At 37.3% G+C, this 27,781-nt stretch overlaps 1 protein-coding gene across 1 annotated transcript in view; it reads right to left on the bottom strand.

Moving 5' to 3' along the window:
• Nucleotides 1-13,725: 13,725 nt before the first annotated feature.
• Nucleotides 13,726-27,781, bottom strand: part of CLMN (calmin) — a 169,414-nt gene continuing 155,358 nt past the window's right edge. Inside the window, exons 11-13 of the mRNA XM_021005139.2 lie at nt 27,084-27,144; nt 25,863-25,927; nt 13,726-21,542 (exon numbers count right to left, since the gene is read on the bottom strand). Of these exons, the coding sequence (XP_020860798.1) occupies nt 21,374-21,542; nt 25,863-25,927; nt 27,084-27,144 (295 nt within the window). The 3' untranslated portion in view covers nt 13,726-21,373. The remainder of the gene's footprint in view (nt 21,543-25,862; nt 25,928-27,083; nt 27,145-27,781) is intronic.

The raw sequence follows: 27,781 nt of genomic DNA, 5'->3' as shown, positions 1-27,781 counted from the left end.
ATAGAAAATTTGACTTTCAAATACAAGACGCAAGAGAAATATGAAGAGGTAAACAGGAAAGAGAAATTGTAAGGGACTTACTAAGGTTGAACTGTTTACATTTCTGCATGGAAAGATGATATTTATAACTCATGAGACTTTTATCAGTATTAGGGTAGTTGGAGAGAAAACATTATATGTATGTATAGATAGATAGATAGATTAGATAGATAGATAGATAGATAGATAGATAGATAGATAGATAGATAGATAGATAGATAAACAGAGGGCACAGAGTGAGTTGAAGATGAAGGGGTGATACCTGGAGAATATTATTAAGGAGTGAGAGAGGATTATACTGGGAGAAGGGGAAAGGGAAAGGTAGAATGGGGTAAATTATCTCACATAAAACAGACAAGAAAAGGCGTTTACAGTGGAGGGGAAACAGGGGAAGGTGAGAGGGAATGCGTGAATCTTACTTTCATTGGATTTGGCTTAAGGAGGAAATAACATACACTCTGTCTTACCCTACAGGAAAATAGGATGGAAGGGGATAAGAGAGCAGGGAGATGACAGAGGGGAGGGCAGATTGGGGGAGGAGGTAATCAGAAGCAAACACTTCTAAGGAGGGACAGGGTCAAAAGAGAGAATAGAATAAATGGGGGGTGGGATAGGATTAAGGGAAATATACTTAGTTTTTCACAACATGACTACTGTGGAAGTGTTTTGCATGACTACACATGGATAACCTGTATCAAGTTGCTTGCCTTCTCAATGAGAGTAGATAAGGAGGGAGAAAGGGAGAAAATTTGGAACCCAAAGTTTTAAAAACAAATGTTAAAAATTGTTTTCACATGCAACTCGGAAATAAGATATACAGGCAATGGGGTATAGAAATCTATCCTCTCCTATAGGAAAATTGAAGGGGAAGGGGATAAGAGACAGTAGAGGGGGGAGATATAAGGGAAGGCAGATTAGGGGAAGAGATATTCAGAATGCATGCCATCTTGGGGTGGGGGAGGGACAAGATGAGGAGAAAATTTGGAACTCAAAATCTTGTGGAAGTGAATGTTGAAAACTAAAAATAAATTAATAAAATAGTTCCTCTAAAAAAAAAAAGAAAGAAAGACATGATGGTAAAAACTGAGAATGTGGACTGCAGTGCTGTCCTGCATAGTGGATCTTAAGTAACCATTTTCTAGTCTTTTTATGACTGGTATTTGGGTAAAACAACTTTAAAGTCTATGACAGGGTTAGGACTCAGCAGTTGGAATAATTAAGACTATTCATACCTGGGATACATCCAGGTGAGCTTGAAATTTCCCAAGGAAGTTGTTGATGTTAACAGAAAAGTGGACGCTGTATCTCAGATATGTCCAGACCCTCCAACACTCACTGAAATGTCAGCATTGATTGGAATTAATTCTAGTCTTTTCAAAGTTCTAGCAGGATACTGTAAGCAACAATCTGGGATCTAATACCTGTACTCTTGGACTATCCATGCAGATGGCTGAAGCTTACATGAGCTTAGAGTCACAGGGTTCCAGGGAATATCACAGGAGCCCTAACTGTTCACTCTTTGAACTGGATCCTGAAGTATTTTACTTTGGGGACTCTCCAGTTGTTGTCGTTCATCCTTCATACTTGAAGAGGACCAATGACATCACAATGTTGTGGTCAAGGTACAGTGTGTTCGAACTTGTCTGATCAGTCCAGTATGAGCTCAGCAGGCTCTACCACAAGTCAGATATGAATAGCCCATTTGAACATTTGAGATAGAGATGTCTAGATTTGTTAATCTTATGTTTCCTTTGTGCTAGTGAGATTCTGCTTTGCTCATAAAGCATAGCACCATCTTTGATTGGGCATGCCATGCTGGGCAGTCCTGTGCCAGCATCTCCCATATCTCACAATCAATACTAAAGTTCTTCAGAGAGACATCGAGAATGTCCTTGTACCTCAAGAATAGAAGGAGAAGTTGAGGCTGGAACTCAGCAAGAGGCATGTTCTCCTTGCACAAGTGGGATGTGGGATGTGCTCAAGGTGCAACACACAGAACCCAGCTGACCTTTCCCAATGATTCAGAGAAAGGTCTAGGAGGATTCCTCTGTCTATAATGGAAGATAAGAAATCATTTCAAAGAAACATAGATTAATGGCATCATCACAGAATCTAGCAGCCCTTATGCATCATCCATTGTAGTGGTGTCTATGAAAGGAAAAGAAAGATGTGTGAAGATTGCTGAGCTTTGAACAAAAGGACTAAAGTGGAGCGGCACACTATGTCATGGGTGCAAGATGCCCTGGATTGTCAACTTGGCAGCCAGTGGTTTTCAGTCTTGGACTTGCCTCATAGATAATATCAAATTCCTGTCTGAGGAAGACAAGGAAAAGACCACTCTCCTCTGTTCATGGGTTAGTTGACCAACAGAAAACTAATTCATACAAAGTTATTGAGAGACTAGGCTACTTAACTATGTACAAAATACCTTCAGAGAATGGAGGGGACTCCAGGAAAATTCCCTTTGTTCTAAAGTGCTGATGTTTGTATATAGTTACAAATTTTGAACTTGATCTAGCTGAGCTTCATAAGGAGCTATTCATATCTCTTAGAACCAGAGGGCAAAACGGAAATAGAAAGAATCTATCAATCATCTGCTGAAAGAAATGCCAAACGACAAAGCCTGAGAATAGTTTTGTTATGTCTTGAGGATCTTAGGCAGCTAGTCAAGAAGACCTGAATTAAAATCTGACCTCAGATATTTACTAGCTGTGAGATTCTGGGCAAGTCACTTTACCTCTGTTTGCCTCCAGTTTACTCATCTGTAAAATGGGGATAATAGCACCTACCTTTCAAAATTGTTATAAGGACCAAATAAGAGAATAAATTGTCAAGTATTTCACACAGTGCATGGCACATAGTAAACACTATCTAAATGTTAGTTAATATTATTATCTTAAGAGAAGAATGGAAAGAGAGAGGAAAAGGAATACGCTGGGGGAGGAGGGTTTGGAGGGAAAGAATGTGATGGAAAATGATCCTACACAGTTATTGTGCACAAGTAGACATCTGTACAAACAGAGAGGAAGAAGTTGGGGGAGCAGCTGGCACTGCAACCTTACTGGCATATGAACTGATTAAAGAAAGAAAGAATACACACACACGTAGGTACAGAAATACATTTCATTCAACAGGGAAATAAGAGGGAAAAGGGAGAATGGGAGGAGGGGGAATTAGAGAGAGAATAGACTAGGGGAGGGATTAGTTCTAAGCAAAACAAACTCAAAGGATATACAAATATTTGTAGCTCTTTTTGATGTGGCAAAGAATGAGAATCTGAGGGAGTGCCCATAAATTGGGGAATGGATGAACAAGTTATCATATATACACATAATGGAATACTATTGTTTTATAAGAAATGATGAAGGGGATGGTTTCAGAGAAGACTTGTATGTACTGATGCAGAGCAAAACAAACAGAATCAAGAGAACAATTTATATAATAATAGCAATATGGTAAACATAAATAACTTTGAAAGAATTAGGAACTCTTATCAGCATAATGACCAACCACAATTCCAGAGAACTAATGATGAAACACTGCTTATCTCATGATAAAGGTGAAGGTTTCAGAGTACAGAATGAGATATGTATTTTATATATATATATATATAAAAATATATATATGCTTATGTGTATATACGTATGTAGTGTATCTGTGTGCATACACATATAAATATAACTGTGTATGCGTATGTATATATATATATATATACACATATATATGTGTGTGTGTGTGTGTGTGTGTGTGTGTGTGTGTATACACACATGTGTATGAATGCTGTGGCCAATCTAGAATTTTGTTCTGATTTATTTTTTATATTTGTAACTGAATTTGTCTTTCTTTAGTTTTCAAGAGGGGTGAGGTATTGGGGTGGAAGATTGAGAAGGCAGATTTTTGTTGTTTGAAAAGATAAAATACAATTAAAAAATATGTAGCCAGGTTAAACCAATAGAGAGCACATACATAGGGACACACATTGCCAGAGTACATGCATGTCGAGAGCAATTCACATGTCTGATGCTGTAGAACCTTTGGTGATGGTATTGTGAAACTCTATATTTTTGTCTAATAGACATCACATCTTCATTCTCTTCTAGGTCCATTGTATCTTCTGGCTATCTTCACTGGTCTCATGGTCACTGAGCTACTTCTACCATCCATCAGTTTTCAGCTATTTAACCTCATCAGGGCTATTAGAATTATTTGTTAACTCTGTGTTACCATTTACCAAGTATAGTGGCTAGAAAGAATCTTCCTAGGAAAGAGAGCTATACAATTCTGTTAGAGCCAAGGGCTATTAATTATAAAAGTCATGGAAATGTCTCAGGCTAAGATTATCTATCTCCTTTTGATTGCCTCACTTCTGGTGCTGATTAGAGTTTCTTGATTTCAGACAATTATCTGACTTAAGGTTAGGACATTCTTTTTAATTTCTGTTAAATCCCTGATTATATGTGCCTCCCTAAACCCATTTTGGAGGTTCCACAGGATGTGGGAACTAGGGAGACTATGGTTTCCCTTCTATTCAGAAGTTATTCCAGATTATTATATAAAATAAGTTGGGATAAGAACAAAAGACAATAGTGAATTAGACAAGGCAATCACTGTCTCCTTCCGGTCAGCATTCCTGCTTTTATTATGTATACTTGCCAATGACTTTGTACTTCCTTTTGGCCAGCACAAACCTCAGTGTTTGCTGTGGAATTACAAATAGAGTAAAACACGTTCACAGAATCTCTCATTTGAGAGGGACTGCAGAGATCATCTAGTCCAACTCATTCTTGAATAGCATTTTCTCTATGATACCACCAAAGAAATTACTGATATTTTTTGATTGCTTTATAAAAATATAAATTTTTCCAAGTGTTTGGCATCTTCATCTTTCATATAGCTTGAAAACAGATTCTCCCAATCCCCTCAAAGCTGTATTGCCTCTAGTACAAATCACTTTTGTATATATTTGATCTATTCCAGCTGTTCTTCCTATCTTTTAAAAAAGTTAGTGTTATTTCTGCTTCCTCACCTTTTCCATTTATCACTGATGAATAAAGAAGTTTGTTCAAGAAACGTTGATAGATCTTTTCCATTTTTTTCTTTTGATTGTTGTCCTTCCAGTTGTATCTTTAAATGCCCTTGAGATTTTCTAGTTTAGTTGACCCTTGCTGAGATTTCTGTAAATTTATTTTTTCATCCACCTCTTTTTACAGTTTTATAAGGTGATAATATTCCTAGTCTCCCTTCTCTGAAAGATGTTACAAATGAATTTTTATGCTAACTTAGTATTACCCCTAGCTGCCACATCTTTCTATCTGGTAGGGAAATTAAGAGTTTGCTGGATAAGGTGTTCTCTGGGTTCTTTGGGTCTCTTTCTTGGAAAGCTTAATTTATAGCAACTCATTTTGCTTAGAAAATAGTAATAGTCTATGCCAACTTTTACTTCTTTATCCACCTCCCATTCTCTTCTGTCAATAACATGTTTAATAAATCAGGTTAGAATTGCCTAAATCACCTTCTATATGTTCTCGTCTTTACTCTTCTTTCTAATTTGACATGTATTTGATTTTTATTCTAACAATTGCCCTAATATTTTCTGTCATGGATCCCTTTAGCAGGCTGGGAGATGGACCCCTTCTCAGAATTAAAAAAAATTAAATGCATAAAATAAAATACATAGGATTACAAAATAATCTAATAATATTGAAATCTTTATCAAAATATTTTGGAAAATAAGGTCACAGACCCTAAGATAAGAACCCCCTTCAAGGCTAATTCTACCTTGAGATTTCATTGGCACCACCATTTGCCTCCATAAGCTCAAAACAAAGCTTATCTTTCCCCCAAGTCTGTTTCGTTCCTCCTTCTGGTCTTACTATTTCTTGTAGTACCATCATTCACCACACCTTATTTGTAAGGGATGTGCCTAAAGATTCCTGGGTTCTCGTAGTCCCACTGATGAAAAATTTATTCATATTTTGATGATGTCTCTCTTTGTTGTTGTTTATTCTTTTCAGTCGTGTCCAACTCTTTGCGACTCCATTTGGGATCTTCTTAAGCAAAGATACTGGAGTGATTTACCATTTCCTGCTGCAGCTCATTTTATAGATAAGAAAACTGAGGCGAACAGGGTTAAGTGACTTGCTTAGGGTTATACAGCTAGTAAGTGTCTCAGGCTGGATTTGATCAGGTCTTCCTGGCTGCAGGCCCAGCACTCTATCCACTGTGTCACCTAGTGATGTCTCCCTCTATAAAATTAAAAGCACTTACTAAAGGTATAGGAGAATAGAATTGACTCTAGTAACCCTGAGTGCTTTCCTCTTGCAGGGAGTAAAGGTGCCACCTGGAGTGATTACTGTAAGTCCAGACATAACTGCTTAGGAAGTGGGGCTTACTGGAGAGGAAAGGAAAGTTATATTTACTATTTACAGCCTCATGTATAAGTCCTCTACATCTGATTTCTTATTATTCTGAGGGCTTACATGAGAGCTGAAGACTTACCTTTTTTGTGGAGACTTAGGGGTAAACTAAAATCAAGTGTTTCTAGAGGAAATACTGGGGGTAAATCAAAGTCTGGATAGCTAGGTGGCACAATGGGTAGAGTGCCCAGCCTGGAATCAGGAAGATGCATCTTTCTGAGTTCAAATCTGGCCTCAGACACTTACTGTGTGACCCTAGGCAAGTCACTTCACCCTGTTTGCTTCAATTTCTTCATCTATAAAATAAGCTGGAGCAGGAAATGGCAAATCACTCCAGTATCTTTGCCAAGAAAACCCCAAATGGGGCCACAAAGAGTCAGACATGAGTGAAATGACTAAACACCAACCTCAGGTTTTAAGCCTTTATTAAGACACAAGTATAAGGGAGGTGATTGGAGTAGGCCCTGAAATGTCTCACTAGAATGAAGTAGAAGCAAATGGCAAATGGCCTGTGCTTGCCTCAGTGAATCTCTGAGACTTCAAATTCCAGATGTCCTTTCTGCATCCTTTTCTCAGTTCAGATCAGTGACTAAAGTTACTGAGGAAGGCTTTTCAATGAAAATTCTAAAGCTCTCAAGAGATTAAAAGTTCCTGAATTTAAGAATTAGGTACTAGACTCAGAAGAAGGTATTACTGTTAGTTTCTTAACAATGCAAGTCTGAGGTTGGACTTGTTCAGTAGGCCCTCAAAATGGCATTATCTACTGAGCAGAATCTAGCGGATTATTTGAGTACTTTATGTTTCTGAATTTGTGTTGTGCACAACTAATTCAGCTCACCACAAGAGCAAGGATCCTATACTAACTTTGAAGGGATAAGGCCAGCTTAACCTTCTATCTCGAATGCGCATTGATGAGGCAGAAGACAAGATGGAAGCAACTCCATTTAATTTTTGCAAAGCATTCACTTAAGTAGTAAAGTAACAGGAACTTCTTATCAAGTTACAATGAAGTAGAGCTCATGCTGTACTAAGGACAGTGCATGCACATCCTGTGCACTTATCTGACTCCAATCCCAGAGAAACTGCTAATGACCATACAATAACTAGGGGAGTTAAAGATTGTTTCAGATCCATATAATGGAGCACCAAACCAGGTGACCTTTGCTCAAAGATCAGCACCCGAGAGGAGCCTCCGCCCATCAGTGAGACCTCTTGAACAGCCTGTGGCCCTCTACATCCTTATAGATCCCTAACAAATTTGTCCATTGACTCCTTTGTATCCTTTAATTCTCATACATTCTTTGTGGTGCATGAAATAAAGGCTGTCCCATACCTAACACTCATAAGATACAGTGTCTATACAGGAGTTGGGGACTTGCTAGTCAAATATGAGGAAACTTAGGCATTCACTATATACCTAAACTTTATTCAGATTTCCCCAGAGTAAACCTCTGGAGGCAACATGCCAAAGAGAGAATTGATTGGAACCTGGTTTGTGTGAACCCAGAGTCATTGGAGAGTTCCTGGGCCACACATATGCAAGCTCTTCCTGCCTCTACTCTTTCCTCTTCCAATCCATCACTCGTATCATTACCAGAATAATCTTTCTCACTCATGGATCTGACTATGTCACTCAGCTGCTCAAAAGTCTGCAGTGTCCTATCAAGTAAAATTCATATTTCTTTGCCTGCCATTCAAGGTCTTCTACATTCTAGTGCTACTCTATCTTTCTACCTGTTTGTCATATTATTTTCCTCTATTGCTCTAACTAAATTGAACTCCTCTATCCCAAAGCATTGACCATGCCCTTCTAACTCTGTTTCTTTGCTTAAAAGGTTCTCAATCTTTTAAATGCTCTACCTCCCATTTTTGGCATGTTGAATTCCTACTTATCTTCTAAAACATCTTCCACTATGACATCTTTGTCCTGAGTTGGTAGTGATTTTGCCCTTGAAACTCGCATACCAGTTTGCTTTGTGTCTAATACACTTACATAATCTGGCATATTATAGTTGTCTATGTTTGTGTCTTATTTTCCAAGTAGATTATAAGCTCCATGAAGCCAGAGTTTAAATTTTATCCAAATTTTGTATCCATTCAATATCTAGCAGAGTGTCATACATGTAGCAGATGCTTTACAAGGGGGGTTTTGAATGATTGAGTGAATGCTATGCTATACAGCTACCTTAAAGAGTGGTTGTGAGGAAAAATGAGATAATATTTATAAAGTGCTTAGCACAGTGCCTGGGACGTAGTAGATGTTTAACAAATACTTGTTCCCTTTTTCTTCTGTAATAATTATTTTAAAAACTGACTTGGCTTTTTGTAATTTCCTGACTTGTACACCGATAATATTAATAATACCTGTTCTGTTTGCTTAAAAGGCTTATTGTGAAGATGAAATAAAATAATAGGTGAAATTTTTTTGTAAATGAAAACACTTTAATATTTCAAAACATCATTAATCCAGGCCCTTCTTTTAACAACATAGATGATGATTCTCCTCTCTCCCACTCCCCCCACACTTATTTTTCTGAGTTCCTGTAACAAACAAACAAACAAAAATTTCATCAGCTGGTACCTATCTCTTTGGAAATAATTCTCTCTATATTTAGTTAAGAAGTCTTAGGATGATCTATACACACAATTCATTACCAAGTCAATACTCACAGCCTTTTCAGTTTGGTAGGACCTGCCATAGACATGAGAGCCCAGGCTAACTTCAACATATGAAAAAAGAAAGAGGTTTGGGAAGGGGGGGGTGGACACTTATTGGAGGATAAATAAAAATGCACTACTAATATAAATCTGAGTTGTCATGTGAAGAACATTTTTGTTTCTTGCTAGGTTTTTTTTTTTTGCTTAATTACAATCATTTCTCAAATGTAAATCAAACAATTCTTACTTTTAAACTATTCAATAAGCATTTACTATTTCTAGAAAAAGAAGAGGAAACTGAGTCAGAGAAAGATTAAGTAACTTTCCTAGGGTAAGACATCAGTAAGTATCTGAGGCTCAATTTGAACTCAGTCTTCCTGACTCCAGGTTTAATACTCTATCCACTATACCGCCCAGCTGCTACACAAATCATTCTCAAAAATTGAGAAACCTCTACCAAATTCTTTTGTGAGACAAATATAGTTCTGATATCTAAACCAATGAAGTATGAAACAAAGAAAGAGAAGCATAGGTCAATATCACTAATGCATACTGACGTGAATATTTTAAATAAGATCATAGCAAAAAAGACTACAGGATATCCAAAAAATTATTTATAATAACCAAGTTGTATTTATATTAGGGATGTAAGTATGGTTCAGTATTAGGAAAACAAAATAGTAAATCACATTAAAAACAAAAACATCTGTTTGATTATATCAATTAATGAAAAAGCCTTCAAAGAAACTTAGCATTCATTTATGCAAAACCCCCACAAAGTATAGAACACTAATATGATTACAAGGATGTGTCCAGAATACCAGTACTGGAAGGAACTTTAGACATCATCTAGTTTGACGTGTTTATTTTATCGGTGAGAAAACTGAGACCCAGAAAGGAAAAATGACTTGCCCAGTGCCATCCAGCTAACAGCAGAATAGGACTTAAGCTCAATTCTCTTGACTTCTTGGCTAGGGTTTTTCAGTAATCCAGATGGACTCACCAAGACGTTGCATGGTTTTGCAGAGTCATCACCAAACCCAGGGAGACACCAAGTTCCAGCTAGTTTTTCCTTTGTTATGCTCGGAACTTCCGCATCAGAGCCAAATTCAAACTCCATTGCTCTGAGCTGATATAAGTTAAAACTTAATCTCTTCTTGCTTCAACCCTAAGCCTTGGTTTCAAAACATTGGTGTTTACAGAATTGTTCTGCTATGAAAACATTGACAGAATCCAAAATGAAACCCTGTATTTCACAGGGATTTTATTCAAAGAAAATGAGCTAATATGCAGTGAAATAATTTTAAGTTTTACGAAAGAAATGTGAGAGAAAAAATAAAGATATTGACAGAAGCAAAAAGAAATCCTGCTTAATTTGCTACTCTCAAGAAATTTGTGTTTCAGCTATTACATTTCTTTTTCATTAATTCCTTTGGCATTCTTGACCTTTTGCTCTTCCAAATGAACTTTCTTATTTTTTTCTAACTCTGTAAAATAATTTTTGGTAATTTAATTGGGATGTCATCAAATATAGTTTAGGTTAAATAATCACTTTTATTATATTTGCCCTGCCTACCCATGAACAATTAATATTTCTCCAATTATTTAAAACTGATTTCATTTGTAAAAAATTTTATTTGTATAAAAAGTTAGCTGTATAATCATCTTTTTTTTATTGTACTATGTTATGGAAATGCTTGTTTTACTCTATAAATTAAAAATTAAAAATTAAATAAGCAAAAGATTTTTTAAACTATAATTTTGTTCATATAATTCCTGGGTTTGTTTTGGGAGGTGTATTCCCAGGTATTTTATACTGTCTAGAGTTATTTTAAATGGGATATATTTTACTATCTCTTGCAGAGTTTTGTTTGTGATATGTAAGGATGCTAATGATTTATGTGGATTTACTTTATATCTTGCTATTTGCTAAAATTATTGTTTCAACTAACTTTCTAGTTGAGTCTTTGGGATTTTCCGAGTATATTGTCTACAAAAAGAGATAGTTTTCTATTCTCATTTTCTATTCTGATTGTTTCTATTTCTTTTTCTTCTCTTATTGCTATTGCTAGGATTTCCAATACAATATTGAATACTATTCGTGACTGTGGGCATCCTTGTTTCACATCTGATCTTGGTGGGAAGGCTTCTATCTTATCCCCATTACAAATAATACTTGCTGATGGTTTTAGGTAAATGCTTTTGATCAATTTAAGGAAAAATCCATTTATACTTATGCTTTCAAGTATTTTTAATAGAAATGAGTGCTGTACTTTATCAAAAAAGCTTTTTTGCATCTATTGATGTAATCATCTGATTTTTGTTACTTTTCTTATTGATATAATCAATTGTTAAAAATTTTCCTTGTGTTAAACTATCCCTGCATTCCTGATATAAATCCCACTTAGTTTGTAATGTATAATCGTTGTAATATATTGTTGTAATCTTTTAACTAGTATTTTATTTAGAATTTTTACATGCATATTCATTAATGACATTGGTCTATAATTTTCTTTCTCTGTTTTTACACTTCTTGGTTTAGGTATCAATATCATATTTGTTTCATGAAAGCAGTTTAGTAGGACCCCGTCTTTGCCTATTCCGAGTAATTTATTTAATATTGGAATTAGTTGGTCTTTGAAAGTTTGATAGAATTCACTTGTAAATCCATCTGGTCTTGATGCTTTTTTCTTAGGAAGCTGATTTATGGCCTGTTCAATTTCTTTTTCTAAAATACCTCTATATTTTATTTCCTCTTCTGCTAATCTAGGCAGTTTATATTCTTGTAAATATTCTTCTATTTCATGTAAATTGCTAAATTTATTGGCACAAAATAACTCCTTATAATTACTTTGATTTCATCTTTGCTAGTGGTGTATTTACCCTTTTCATTTTTAATACTAATGATTTGGTTTTCTCTCTTTTTTAATCATATTAACCAATAATTTATGTATTTTATTGTTTTTTTTGTAAAGCCAACTCTTAGTTTTATTTATTAATTCAATTGTTTTCTTACACTCAATTTTATTAATCTTACCTTTAATATTTAGGATTTACAATTTAGTGTTTAATTGGAGGTTTTTTATTTGTCCTTTTTCTAATTTTTTAAAATACACGCCCAATTTATTGGTCTGCTCTTTATTTTATTGATGTAAGCATCAAGAAATATAAATTTTCTTTTGATCATGGTATAGTGGTCTTTTAGTAGTGGGTGGTCTGATTGACATGAGGAATCCCATTGGGCAGAAGTGGCTGTCTTGTCCTTAGGGAGATTGTATGGCTTCTTACCACATGGCATCATGCCCCCCATGTTCAGAATGGAAATAAACTCACTCTCCACACTTTCTTAGAACAGCACCAACCTGGTTTAGTTTAGAAAAGGGCTTCTGATAACTCTGATGGCTGTTGACATACCCCACAAACAAACTCTAGCTGGGGAGGCATTAGCAAACTTCCTCCATTGGTCCTGACACTAAATTGTCTAGTCTTATTCTTTCCCAGCTGCACATCACTTAGTCAGATATGACCACAACCCAGGAACCACTGTAGATGAAGTCTTATATGCACTGTCTCTCCAAACTCCTTCATGTGCCAGCTGTGCAGCCCACAGCCCTTCCCACTGAAAGGATTTGCCAAGACCTTGATTCTCCCAGGTACGCTACCTTAAAGGGCAGCTTTCGATATCCAGTGTACACTTCTCTCTTGTAGCCAGTGGAGTTATTGGTGAACTAGACAAAACAAGGATCCCCTAGAACCAGGTATTAATAAATAGTCCAGGGCCCATTGGGCTAGCAGAAGAGTTAGGGTGTGATGGTAGGTACTGGAGATCTCAGCCTTAGTCATAGTCTCCAACTGTTCAGGAACACCTGAGCAGGGCAGTATGGACCCTTTAGCTCCACCTTAAACCCAAGGTATCCCCCTATATCCCTTCCTCCACTTACATATAAATTGCTGATGGACAATGGCATGACCAGGTGGCCAGTGAATGGACAAACTTCAAGAGAAGTTGGATCATGTGAATCTTAGCATTCTTACTATAACTGAAACCAGATGAAAGAAGGAAGCTGTAACTCTCTTATGTACTTGTATATATTTCATCCTATAGTGTTTTGTTTTGTTTTGTGCAGGTATCACATTTCCTTTCTAAACTGTAAATTCCTTGTGATAGAACCATGTTCAATCTAAATTTGTACCATCTCTGTGCCTAGTACATTGCTTTGAACACAGTAAGTAGTTAATAAATGTTTGTTGAATTTCATGGTTGAATTGAGGGGAAGGGGAAAGCTAATATAGCTTTTGTGTGAAAAGTGTATCTTTATCAACAAATGGTTAATCCTTAAATCTCTATTTAAAAACAAATGAACTTTTTTTTACATGTAAAGTCAAGACAATGCCTACTATGTGTTAGACATTGTGCTAAGCACTACGGATATAAAGAAGGGGGAAAACCCCAACAAACAAAAACACCAGTTCCTCCTCTCAAGGACCTCACAGTTTAATGGGGGAGACAAGGAAACAATTATGTACAAACATACTGCTTCAACAGAAAACAGACAAATGCCTAATATGTAAATTCATTTCCTACATCATATCAATAGAACTTATTCCGGAGTGAATTTTGAGTCTGTTTATTTTCAATCGCTAGTAATAAGCAAGAAAGTCACAAGTTTTAGAGGAAAAAGAGCAGCTTAGATCCATTTTTACCTGAAATATATTTTTGAATTCATAGAAACTGCTTTGAAAATATTTGAGAACATTACTCAGTTTTGGAAAGCACTAAGAATCAGTTCCCCAAAATCAATCCCCCAGTCCTGCCCCCAAACTTGTTTCTCTAGTTTTGAAATACATAGCACTTTAAAATGAAAACTTTCAAAAGTTACCTTTGATACCTTATGAGCCAACCCATTAAGCCCTGGAATTCATTTTCTCAAAAATTTTATGCAAATAGTCCCTTTATTAGGACATAAACTCAAGCTCTATGATCCTTTAGTTGTCAACATACAATTAAAAACATTGTAGGGGACGGGTGCAAATCCCTGAGAGGCAAAGAGATAACTGGCTAATCACTGGATTTTTAAAGCTGGTAGGAAATTTATGGACCATCCTGTTAAATCCTTGGCTTTACTGGCTTCTTTCAATATTTGGCTCAAATCTCACCTTCTGCAAGAGGGCAGGAACCACATCCATCCTAAATTTGTATCACCCCAGGGCTCAGTATGTTGCCATGAACACAGTAGGTTTATGTTGTTGGTAGGTAAATGTTATTGAATGTCATGGTTGAATTAAAGGGAAGTGAAAGCCAGTGTGACTTCTGTAAGAGACCCATCCCACCGCTAGTGTCTTCTCTGCGATTACCTCCAATTTACCCTGAATATATCTTATATGTATATAGTTTTGTGTGCTTATTATTTTCCCCATTAGAATGAGCTCTTTGAGGGCAAGGACTATTTTTATCTTTCCTGACATCCCCAAGTGTCTCTTACAAAGTTCGCATTTAACAAATGCTTGTTGACTGACTGAGCAATTATTCTGTAATTCCAAGTAGCTCTCAGAGCAGAAAAACTAAAATTGCCCAAAGGGTGATATATCATTGAGTAAGTTTGTTTGCCACACATTCTGAGTTAATAGTTGGGTTGGGATGGAAGTGTGTTTAAAAACAATATGGCTGCATGTGTCATACACAACAAAATAGGGTTTGTCTTTCCCAGAAACCACAGCCGATTTCACAGAATGTCTGCTCCTACAACCCTGGTGTGGGAATTATAGACTAGATGATAGATTTTCACCAAGGTTCTCAAAACAACTTATAAACATAAGTAAATAAAGCTTCTCAGTACCTTTGAATATGGTAACTCAATATTGGGAGAGGCAAGGAATTTAAACAAATTCTGCCTTCTCAACTGGAAAAAATTGGAATTCAGACTAGAAAAATCCTCTGCACAAATCATTAGTTTAGGCACACTTCAAATCCTGTTGGGATTGCTGCTGAAAATGACAAGCGACTGCCATCCCATGGATGGAGTGAACTGGGGAGTCAGAAGACCCTAGTTCAAATCTTAGCTCTACCCTCTTGTTATCTGTGATTCTGCGGACAAGTCATCTTCTTGCTTATAATCTCAGTTACTTCATCTGTCCAATGGACAATAATTCTTGTGATATTAATCTCACAATGTTTTTATAGAGAAAGTGCTTTGCAAAACTTAAAGTACTAAAAAAAATGTGGGCTATTTTTATTATCTTGTGGTGCTGTTAAAAATTCAGGCCCTGAGAGGACTATAGTATACCTCTTTACCCAAATAACTTTCAAGTTTGGACACCATAAAAATGAAAATACTAATGAAAAACTCAACTTTAAAAAAATGAGAATTAAGCACTGCTTCTGCATATTTTTGGCATGTAGAGTAATAGACTTGTGATTTCATGATTTCATAGGTATACATAGGCATACATACGTATGTATGTGCATAAATAGATCTATGAGTTCATAGGTGTAGAGAGCTTCCAGTGAGCAAACTCCCACTACCAATGCAGATGAACAACTGCTCAACAATTTATAGTCTTAAGAGAGTTGTCTGGGACACTGAAGGATTAAATGACTTGTCCAGGGTCACAAAACTGGTATATATCAGAGGTAGACTTGAACTTAAATCTTGCTGAGACTGACTGTCCACTATAATACAATAACAAAACACTTTTTAAATGATTCACAAAGTAACTAATTATCTCATGATACCTTAGAGTCAACACAACAAACAAGGGCTTTAAAACATTAATGTGTTGAGAAGTTAGCTAATAGAACATTCCGGTTGTTAATGCTAACCTAGATTTTATAGGAGGTGATAGTGTTGCCAACATGAAGCTTCAACATTCTTTCATGTTCTGCCTCTTCCTCCGTGAGGTGATCCCTTTTTGGGTTCTTGCTTCTGGCAGCAAGCATCCGGGAAGGTGCCAGATGCATAGATTTTAGGGATAGTGGTATGGTTGGGAATTTGATTGGAATGCTAAATCAAATGTCCTAAGGTGAACTCAGGGAGGATAGAACCCTTCCATGGAGAAGAAGAAAAACTCACTTGATCTTGATTCTCAGAATGAATACAAATTTTGAAAGCGGTGCTCACAATCCTTCAGAGTCTCTCTAAAAAAAAAATTGTGTCCAAACTAGCAGAGGCAGGGAACCTGCGGCCTCCCTTTAGTTTCTCAAGTGCAGCCCTTTGACTGAATCCAAACTTCACAGAGCAAAGCCCCTTCATAGAAGATTGTTCTGTAAAACTTGTCAAAAAAAAGTCGAAAGGCCACACCCAAGGACCCAGAAGGCCACAGGTTCCCCACCCCTGGTCTAGAGGACGACAGCTGGGACAACTAGAAAACCTCTCGTTGAACCGGATGGAAGAACTGCTGATGTGCAGCATGGAGAAGACTGAGGAAATATTCAAATGCTTTCTTTAGGTATTGAAGAGCAGTCATGTGAAAAAGGGACCGGATTTGTTCTGCTTCGCCCTAGCAGGAGCAAGCAAAAGCAATGGGTAGAAGTTTCAGAGGGGAGATTAAACTTAATGTTAAAAAAAAAAAGTTCCTAACAATGGAAACTATCTAAAAGGAGGATTGGTTGCCGGGTGGTGGGGGGGTAGTGAATTCCCTATCCCCGGAGGTCTTTAAACAGAGCTTTGGTGATTGATGTGATTCTTGGCCATGCATGGGTTGGATCTCTTGGGTTCCTTCCGTCTCTTAAGATTTTATCATATTTAAAGCTCTTTCAGACTCTAAATTCTATGACTAATTGAGCTCTAAATTTCCTTTAAGATCTCACATACTAACGATTTTTAAATGTTCACCAATTTAGATAATTGCTGAAGTCTCTTCTTGCTTTCTCTCCTCTCTGGCCACTTATTCCAAAGCCTCTTCACCATCCTCCTCACCACCAAGTACGTAATCTTTCCTTCCCCTTCCTCACTCACCTCTTCCAGTTTGAAAACGATGCTATTATTCTTTGATAATATGCATCAATCTGATTCCCTGTAACCCCAATCACCATCCCCTAAATTTTCTCTCTGGCTACCGCTTCTTTATGTGTGTTATTTCTCCTTTGAAAATATAAGCTTCTTAAGGGAAGGGATTGTCTTTGGTTTTGCATTTATATCTTTGGTGGCTGGCGTATAGTAAATGTGTAATAAATGCTCATTCATTCCATTCAAAATCCTGTGATGCTATTTCTTGAAAACCTCCCTGCATTAATTGAGGGAACACTGGACTAGGAGGCAGAAGAGATAGTTCAGGTTCTGACCCTAACTGACCTTGGCCAAGTTACTTCCCCTCTCTTGGTTTCTTCCTATTTATTTATAAATTGAATTAGGCTACATGATCTCTGCAAGTGTTTTTAATGATGCCAGCAAGTTCAGTAAGAATTGCATTTATGTGAGATCCTTGGGTTATGAAGCAGCATGGCTCCGTGTGAGAAAGGCTTTTTTGTTGCAAAGGATTTTTAAGGCTTATCTAAATTCTATAGGTGTACTGCCATGTCATTATTTTGAAAAAGATTGCTTTCAAAGAAAAAAACCATTGGTTTAGGCTTGGGAATTTTTAGTTACATAGAGATACTTCTTATAATGTTACTTGTAATGGAATTTGTTTTGCACTAGCTGAATGCAGCTAAAATAGAAATAAAAGGGCACAGGCATTTTTTTTTCCAGACAGCAATTATAACTCACTTCCATGAGGCTTTGTACAAGAAAATAGTAATAATAGCTACTTGAAGATCTCTAATGATGGGAAGCTTACTACCTATCTTCCAAGGCAATCTATTCTGTTGTTGGACAGCTTTAATTGTTAGGAAACTACTCCTTAGGTGAGTTCAACTTCACCAGTTATTTTTAACCATTTGCCCATCTTCATCTCCAGTCCTTGCCAGTGAGCATGACCAGAGTGATGCTTCTGAGGCTCTGTATTATGCTCATTCATCAAAGAAACAATGAATTCAGTATTTTAATTATTATTAGTCAGGAAGTTATATAAGAGTTTTCAATAGTGAAGACTGAAATGAAAAGATGATTATGTTTCTGTCAGAAATTCTGACATTCTGAGTATCATGGTTAATTCAATGTACAGATATTTGGATTGTAGGACATATTCAGAACAGAACTATGCCCAAAAATAATGTTTGGGGATTAACTTCATGGGATTTAAAGTTGGAAGGAACCATAGGAATCATTAGTCCAGTCTCCTTATTTTACAGATGAGGAAACTGAGGCCCAGACCAATTAAATGACTTACTCTAAGTCAAATTGGTTAAGTAAGGAACAGAGATTGAGATTTTAACCCTGGTTTTCTTATTCATAATCTGATAATTAGGAAGAAATGTCACAAAGTTTTTAGAGCTGAGAGGGACCTTGGAGATGATCTAATTGTATAACAACAGGAAATGAGGTCCCAAAGGGAGGAAGTCATTTGCCCAAGTTAGTAAAGCTAGGGTTATTACCCAGGTTTCTTGGGTCTCACTCCAATGCTTCTTTTGCTCTCTCATGCTTTCTGAGGGTGGGCCCTACTGCTAAAGGTACCATCTTCCTCCCAATCAGCAAAGTTCACAACCTTGGTGTCAGTCCCAACTCCTCACATACCTCATACGTCCACTCCGTTGCCAAATGTTGTCATTTCTACCTTTACAATATCTCTTGTATATATCCTGTTCTCTTCACTAACACAACCACCACACTGGTACAGGTCCTTATCACCTCTCACCTGAAATACTGCAATCACTTTTTAATTGATCTTCCCATCACAAGTCTTTCCCAACTCCAGGACATCCTCCTTACAATGCCAAAGTGATTTTTTCTAAAGCCAAGCTCGGTCTATACCAACCACCATCCCTTCAGTAAACTCTAGAGGCTCCCTACTACCTGTAAGAACAGCTATAAAGGCAGCAGCCTGGGCCCTTCCTACATTTTCAAAAATCTTCTTACACTTTACTCCCCTCCACACACTATATGATCATACTGGCCTATCTGCACATAATACTCCTTCTACCATCTTTGTTTCTTTGTTCCAGGCTGTCATCCATGCCTGCAATGCTCTCCCGTCTCACCTCTGCTTGTTAGAATCCCTGGTTTGTTACACAACTCAGCTGAAGCATCTCCTTCAGTAGGAGGCTTTTGCTGGTCTCTCCAGATGCTCAAGCCCCTACCTGACATGGAGTAGTTGTTTTTTCGTTTTTTGAGTGGGGGCTTTCTTTGTACCCTAGCACTTACCACAGTGCCTAGAACATAGTAAGCACTTAATAAATGTGTGTAGATTGGTTTTCACTGTTTCTTTCCCTCTTTAATCCTACTGAGCCAAGATTAATGCTGCTTAAGAAGTGCTCTCTGTGGATGAAAAAAAGTTACACAATCCATATATAACTATTGATGACCACATCACTACTAATTTGCTAACACTAACCATTGCTCACATTTCTATAGTGCCTTACTGGCAAATCCTTTTCATCACAACCACTTTGTGAGGTATATCGCACAAGTACTACCCCCAGTGTATATAAAAGAACCAGTTCCAAAGGGAGATTTGTGAGAGTCCTAATTGTGCTATATTATAATAGCACAAGGGCTACATTATTCTACGACTTCCTTCCTGTAGAAACTTTTTGAAGGACAAAGCAAAAGGTCTGTATTTTAAAGTCTGTCCAAAGTTTATCCTCTATGGACTAACCCAAATTACAAGAGTTTCATTTCTAGTCCTTTGTGCCTTTATATAACCTTCTGTCCTCTAAGCAGCCCCATTTAAACAATTAAGGCAGCTGGTGGTATAGGGATTAGAGTTGTGGATTTGGGAGTCAGAAAGACCTGAATTCAATTCCTGTCTCAGATACTTACTAATTGTATTACCCCGGGCAAGTCACTTAACTTCTCTGAGGCTTAGTTTGCTCATCTATAAAGTGGGGGCTGATACCCCCTATTTCCCAGAGTTGCTGTAAGGATAAAATGAGACAATGTATGTAAAGTGCTTTGTAAACATTAAAGTACTACATAATGTTGACTATTATTATTATTAAAATGCTGGGCTTTTCCTCAACAAAATCTCTTGCATAGTTCTGCCTGTGGTAAAACTTTAATGTCATCTCTTCTAGACCTGAGTTGTGCCATTTCTGATTTGCTGAAGATAATCATAGCTCACATTTCTATAATAGCATTCATAGGTTCACAAACCAATTTCCTCACAATACTTCTGTGATATAGGCAGTGCAATGAATCATTATGTCAACATTACAGATCATGAAATTGCAGTGAAGGGAGCTTAACTACTGTGTACAAGGTAACATGGCTAGTAAATAACAGGGCTGACATTGGGACTTGAAGTCCAATACTCTTTCCATGACCCGTGCCTGCCCTCCCCTTCTGAGAGCTTGGCTTTGTAAGATCAAATCCTCTCACTCAATATAATAAAGAAATTCTCCCACAGATGCCCAGAAGCCAGATCCCTGGGGTACCTATTTGATCTTGGAGGGAATGCAACATTTTCTTTCAACAGTTAAAATCTGGCATTTGATTCAGAATCTAGAACCATAAACAAACCATATTTGTAAATTTTTGTGAGCAACTCTGCTCGTGTCAAGTGCAGCCTTCATTGGCCAGGTAAATGACCCCAGTTAAACCAGGGCAATTGAAACCTCTAGCTCTAAATTCAGATTCCTGCCCATACTTGTTAAATGCATTAAAAATACGACAGCCTCTTCATAGCATGGGAGCTTTCCAAGCCTATGCCAATGGAATGCAAGCTTTGGCAGGTCCTAACCAGATAGAAAGACTTTAAGTACAAGTCTAGGCACGGCCTGGGTGTCTCCTGTCTCACGACTGGCCTCGTTAAATGAGGTAAGGCTGTCACCAGAAAGATGGCTGCTACCTGATTGTTTTTAGCCACACAACGTAATGAAATTTCTCTACTAAGATTTGGAGGAACTACAGCCCGTGTTGGGGTACAGTGATGGCATCAAGGGTCTTTTGAAGGATTGAATATATAATAAAGCAAGACCTAGACTCAGAATTGTTTCTGGTAATTAATTTACCTATCTTCCATACATATACTCTGTGAAGGTAGGAAGCATGCCATATGGCTTTAGTACCGAGGAATAAAGATACCCTTTGTCCTTGAACGGGTCAGAGTTAAGTTTATGTTTCACCTCAAATCATTGATCTGTCCACACCGTGATCCTTTCTCACCAACCCAATATTTTAAAAAATACAATTAGGTCTCTGTTCTTTATTATTGAAACACACAAATCAAAGTTTTTTTATATCAAGCTGCGGGAAGAGCAAGAGGCAGTAAACCAGCAACCAGAGGAAGAGGATGAAGTACACCAAGTCTTGTTGTTGTGCAAAATGTACAAGTGAGTCGGAGTGTGCACCAGGATGTCCTTGCAGCATGGCCTCTCCGAAGCTGCTCACTTTCCTAGAAAAGAAAGACAGAGATCATGACAAGGTGATATTGGATAAGCAGATATAGCAGTGTGGCTCTCAGTCAGGAGTCAGGGCCAAGGACACGGGATAAACACAGGATAGTATCCCAATCTGATGGCCCCAATGGAAAATTAAGGCTTTCCCAGAAGCTCAAAACCAAAGAATCTTGAGTCACAAAATCACAAAGTTGAAAGGGACCTAAGAGATGAAATAGTGAATGGGCTGAAACAGACATCTCTAGGCATGAATCAAGCAGCAGAAGGAGAGGACAGTGTTAACCCAGAGACAAGTCCTGATGTCTTTATTTGCTTCATAGAAAGAAAAGCTTTCTAACAAACAGAACTGCCCCAAAATGGAAGGGATTACCTTGTAAGGTAATGAGTTCCCCTTCACTGGAAGTGTTTGTGCAGAGGTTGGATAATTGATTCTTGGGAATACTGTAGAGAAAGATCCTACAGAGGTACAGGTTGTACTAATTCAGCCGTTCTCAAACTTTTTGGTATTAGAACTTCTTTATTCTCTTCAAAATTAATGAGGACACCACAGAGCTTTTGTTTATGTAGGTTATATTATAGATTTTACCATAATTAAAATAAAACTAAAATGCCTTAGTATCATCATGAAAATAGTTTTGACCCCTGGGGGTCTCCAGATGATACTTTGAGAACCACTGCACCAGATGATCTTTGAGGTCTCTTAGACCACTGAGATACTATTATTCTATCTTATAACCAAGCCTCCTTCTAATGCATGCCTTCTCTCTCGCATAACCCCAACAAGTTGTCAGCCTGCCCGCATTTGGACACTTCCACTGATAGGAATTTCACTACCTATGGGTCAGCCTACTAATAGTAATTTAGTAGCTTACCCTCCCATTTGAAATTCTTTTTATCACTATTTGGATTAAATCACATTTGTAACAAAGATAACTGACTATACTAATTTCTCAATTATCCATTGGCAGAGAGTAACATTCTTAATCATCTGCAAAAATGGTTTATTTAGAAATAATGGGCATTCCAAACAATTCATTTCTATTTTTTCTTTTCAGGGGGAGTACATTCTGCAATTTGACTTTCAGAAGATTTGTCTGATGGCACTTGCCTTAACTGGTATTAAGGTTAGTTTGCTTTCTTGCGGGGACTGGGAGTCAAGAAGTCTTCTGCATGGCAGAATAGAGGCAAATGAAGACTGAAATACCAACCACAAACAATCCACAAAATAGGTGATACACATGCAGAAACCCAAAGGGGCTGTATTTAGGACCCCCGAAGATTCTAGTTTTGTGGTACTTTTTTTTTTCTCAAAGCCCAAAGCAGTATTTGCTCATTCACTTGAGGCAAAAGAGTAGGTTACAACAACATTTCTATTTTCACAAGTTCAACATTTCACATAATAACTAAGTTTCAGAGGGGAAAGCATCTTTAGGGGCCATCTAGTACCACTTGTATCTGCATAGATATCCCTTCCACAATGTCTATGACAAGTAGTCGTCTAGTCTCTACTTGTAGACCTCCAATAATGGTGAACTCAATACTTTACTCAAGAGTCCGTTAGGCAGTTTTTTCCTCATATTGAGCCCTACCTTTCCCTCTCTAATATCCACCTAATGCTTCTTATTTTGTTTTCCGGGGCCAAGCACAATGAGTTTAATCCCTCTTACACTTGATAGCCCTTCACAGACTTGAAGACAATTATCATGTATCTCACAGGTCTTCTATTTTCAAGGCTAAATTTTCCCATTTCCTTCAACTGATTCTCAGATGTGAAGATCTTGGGGCCTTCACTATCTTGGTTTGACCTCCTTCAGCCACACTTCAGTTTATCAATCTTGTTCCTAAAATGTATCATGGATAGCTGTCCATAATACTTCAAATAGGGCCTGACCAGTGTAGAAGACAATGGATTATCACCTGTCTCATTCTGGACTCTATGCCTTGATGAAAGCAAAAGATCAAACTAATTTGTGGGGTTCTTTGGGGGGAGTATCTATTGTGTCATAGCCTATATCTTAAGGTAGCTATTTGACACACATTACTATTTTTAAAGGGACTACAGAATTCATTTAGTCCCACCAGCACCTGGATAGGAATCCTCTCTATAACACTTCTGATAAATAGTCATCCATTGTAGTGTGGCAGAAAAAGGACCTACCTTGGAGTCAAGAAGACAGACTTAGGTTTAAATCCTACCTTTGACACATTGAAGTTGTATGACCGTGGGCCAGTCATATAATGTCCAGATATCTCAAGCAACTCTATAAGATTTTAAGTTACAGATGAACTGTTTTACTCAGTTAGTGAAAGCAGTATCTATACTGGGAGTTCCACCACACTGAAGAACTCACAGATCTAATTTGGCTCCCTTATCCTCTGCCCCAAAAAGTCACACTCCTGATTCATTTGTGATTGCAGTCAATCGACCAGAACTTTTTGAGCTATTATTTATGAGCTATTATTTAGCTAGGTCTCTTCCACCCTATACTTATGCTGTTGCTCTTTTAAAAAATCCAAGCACTGGGCTTTGTATTTGTTCTTATTAATTTCACGTTATTCAGTTCAGCCCCTCATTTCAATCTTTCAGGAACTTTCTGAATCCTAGTTTTGTTACCTAATGTGCCAGTTACACTCCCTAGCAATATATCAACCACAAATGTGATAAACATGCCAACTATGCTTTTTATCCATTTTATAGAAAGAAAAATTGCATAGTGAGTTTTGCTAAGTCTGACTGATAGCCCAGCCAGTAATGGGAGAATGGGCTCAAGAAGAGTGAAGGATTCTAGACATTTGTCTTTTTTCTCCCCTTCACAGATTCTGCACAAGACAGAGTTCCTAAGCATCAGTTAGAGGATGCCAGTGGATGCTGCGGATCTATGATTGCCAGAGCAGCATCAAGACGGCTGTGTTCTCAGAGGATTTAGTGTCTTCCCTTACCACTTGGTAAGAATTGGTAGTGGGAGGGAAGAGGCACACTTTCAGCTGGGACCTAGGGGGTCACCAAATGGGGCAGTATTTCCCAAGAGTCCCCATATAGTCATGACCCTGGTTAGACATCACTGAAGGGATTTCAAGGAAATTTAGGCATAATTGAACAACACAGTGTCTCTGTCAAAATACAAGCAGCTTCAGCTCAAGAATCAGAGTATTTGAAGGGATCACTGGAACCTATGGGAAGGTCCAACTCTATCATCTTATAAATAAATGCTGTAACAGGTACAGAGGTGGGATGTTAAAAGATTTGGCCCTAGACCTTCCTACTTCAAATATATTCCTCTTTTCACTATACCATGCACCTTCTCATTCCTCCCAAGTAGGTTCAAATCAATGGCTAAAAATGACATAGGTCAATGACTTTGAGATTGGGGAAAGGTTCAGATCCTTAGCATGCCAGGCTTTGAGAGGCTTTGTTTCCCTACATTCTAAGAAGGCATCAAGTGATTTTTCTGGAATAGTAATCCATCAACTTTTTATAACAACTTAGCCAAGCACCATTCTTGAAAAATTAGCCTTACGGTAGCTAATTCTTCAACAGTGAATAATTTCATAGATCACCTTGTACTTTTGCATCTTCTCTTCATGTTTGCTTTGATTTCCTAGATCTGTAAAATCAGCTCAAGGAGTTTCTTAGTATGGTACCTACAGTGGTGATCTAAAACATTAACTCAATTGTCAGGTAGTACTAGGATCATCAGGACAGGAAGAGAATTCTGGAATTAGTTTTGCTACTTCTCCTCTGTCTTACATATTGGGTCTGCTTCCCATAGTGAGTTTATGCCACCACTCTAAATGTCCATGCAGGCTTTTAACATCCTCTTGCCCCACCCCAACCTGACCCCCCAACGGTGAAAGTGAACCAGGTTTGTAACTGAAATAGCCATCATTCCCCTTCTCCCAATTTTATTTGCCACCTTTTCTTCCCATTTGTATTGAATTTATAAAAATCTCATTGGCTATATTTTCTTAACATAATCAATTTAAAAATTATGGGGACATAATCATTATTAATAATATTCTATTATAATAATTGACATTTCTTTAGTGTTCTACATTTTTACAAATGTTCCTCTTAATTACCCTAATAAGAGAAGCAGAAGTACTACTCTTTTAACACCTTTGAAAATAGAAACTCAGAGACTTGGACTGACTTTTGTCTGAGGTCACAGTGAGAAACAAGAGTTGAAATGCAAACACAGGAATTCTTTCCAATGCACCACACTTACCATCCTATGATGACATAGAACTGTCATCAAGATAATTTTGTTTAGATGTGATCATGGGTCATTGTTTTTCAATTTTTAAAAATCACCTACCTGATTAGTAACCGATTTCTTCTTTCTTCAATGTCAGATCTCAAACGGCCATGGCTGACATGATCCTACCATTAAATGCACAAACCAAAAAACAACTAGTAAGGATAAAATACTGGAATGAGAGAAATCCATGAAATTTTTCATGGAAATTGAATTTTCCAGGATTCTCTAAGCATGTATGTGCATGTGTATATATGTATAGACAGATAACTATATCTATACATATACATACACATATTTATATTATATACACACATGTTGTATATAATGTAATATATACATATATAACACATATATAAACACATTTTTTGTTCTTAGACCTGACATCAAAGTAATATAATCTAAATCCTCTACTGTATTCCAAAGTAGAAAAAAATATAAATACCAACCAGTACAGATCTTTAATAATTGTATAGCAACAATAATAACATATATACTTAGTGTTTTGCAAAGCTCTTTCAATTCAGTTCAATTAAATAATTATGTATGTATGTATGTATGTATGTATGTATGTATTTGCATCTAAAATGTGAGGGGCACATACATTATTTTTTCTAATCCTTACTACAACCCATGTGGTTAGGATTAAGTAGACAGCCTGTATGGTCTGGTGAATAGAGAGGTAGTTTCAGAGTCAGGAAAACCTAGGTTTAAGACCCACTTAGTCTAACACATAACATGGTTGTGTAACCCTGGACAAGTCACAACCTCTCTTGTGCTCTAGGTAATTTCCTAAGACTCCAAGTTCAGAGCTCTATTCTCTCTATCCTGGAAGCCTCAGAATGTGCTATGCTGGTCATACAATTTACACATCAAGAAAAACAGTCCTTTTTCATCTTGGTATATACCCAGCACCTAGTACCATGCTTTACAGAATCATATAAGACAGTTGCTTAAGACGTGTTTACTGAATGAGCAAATGAATGATTCATTTCTAAAGGTAAAATTAACCTTCTTGTAGTTGCCCTGCCCTATTAGGATGTGAAGTTTAAAGGTTTTTTGGATGTTTTCATAATGAAAGTGTTTCTAATTCCTAACTCTATTTACATTTTCCTTTTTGCCCCAATTGGGATTCCTACTGGTTTTTCCTTAACCACAAGGTTGTTGTCTCCTTTCCATATCTGACTATAGTTTTTGCCTTTCAAAGCTTGGGTTGAGGGGTAGGAGAGAACTTGATAAGTTGGCAAGAAGTTGTAGCAAGGAAGAAATGAACATACTAACCATTTCCGAGGACCTATTACCCTGTCTTCTGGTATAAAGGCTGGAGTCACTGTGGCTTGTCCTGGAAAATAAATGCATTACTTTAAATTGTTATCAGGCTATCCACCCCTTGCTCAGGGTTACTGGCTCCCCCTATATAGAGTCCTTATGATATTGGCTTTAGGCACATAGAGACTCAAAATTTCAGATGTGAAGATGGACATGAGAATTTTTCCTCTATTACTGACATCGTGCTTACAAATTGCACAAATAGGGCCATGGTCTTAAAAGAAATGAGGTTGGGGGAAATCAGAAAGAAAGAAAGTCATGAAAGAAATCGTATCATAGGTATTTAGAATTATAGACTTTTAGAGGCGGAATATAGCTCAGAAGTCTAGAACATAGACTGTCAGAGCTGGAAGAGACCTTGGAGCACACTGGATTGAGAGTCAGTGGACTTGTGGTTCTGCTACTTATTACTTGTGTGACCTTGAGCAAATCACCACACCTTTCTAGGCCATGGTTGCCTCAAATGAGGCAAAATAAGGAAGTTTGACTAGATGACGTCTAAAATCCCTTCCAACTCTTCATTCTATAATCAAGGCGAACTAAAGGCTAGAGAGTAGAAATGATTTATTCAAGGGCAAAAAGAATCCTGGAAAAAAAAATTAAGTTTCCCAACTCCAAATCTATAGCATACCGTTATATTCTCTCTCATT

The sequence above is a fragment of the Phascolarctos cinereus genome, unplaced genomic scaffold (assembly GCF_003287225.1).
Source record: "Phascolarctos cinereus isolate Bilbo 61053 unplaced genomic scaffold, phaCin_HiC Scaffold_2;HRSCAF=192, whole genome shotgun sequence".
Taxonomy (NCBI): domain Eukaryota; kingdom Metazoa; phylum Chordata; class Mammalia; order Diprotodontia; family Phascolarctidae; genus Phascolarctos; species Phascolarctos cinereus.
Note: the sequence above shows the minus strand (reverse complement) of the source record. Positions and strands in the feature narration are given on the sequence as shown.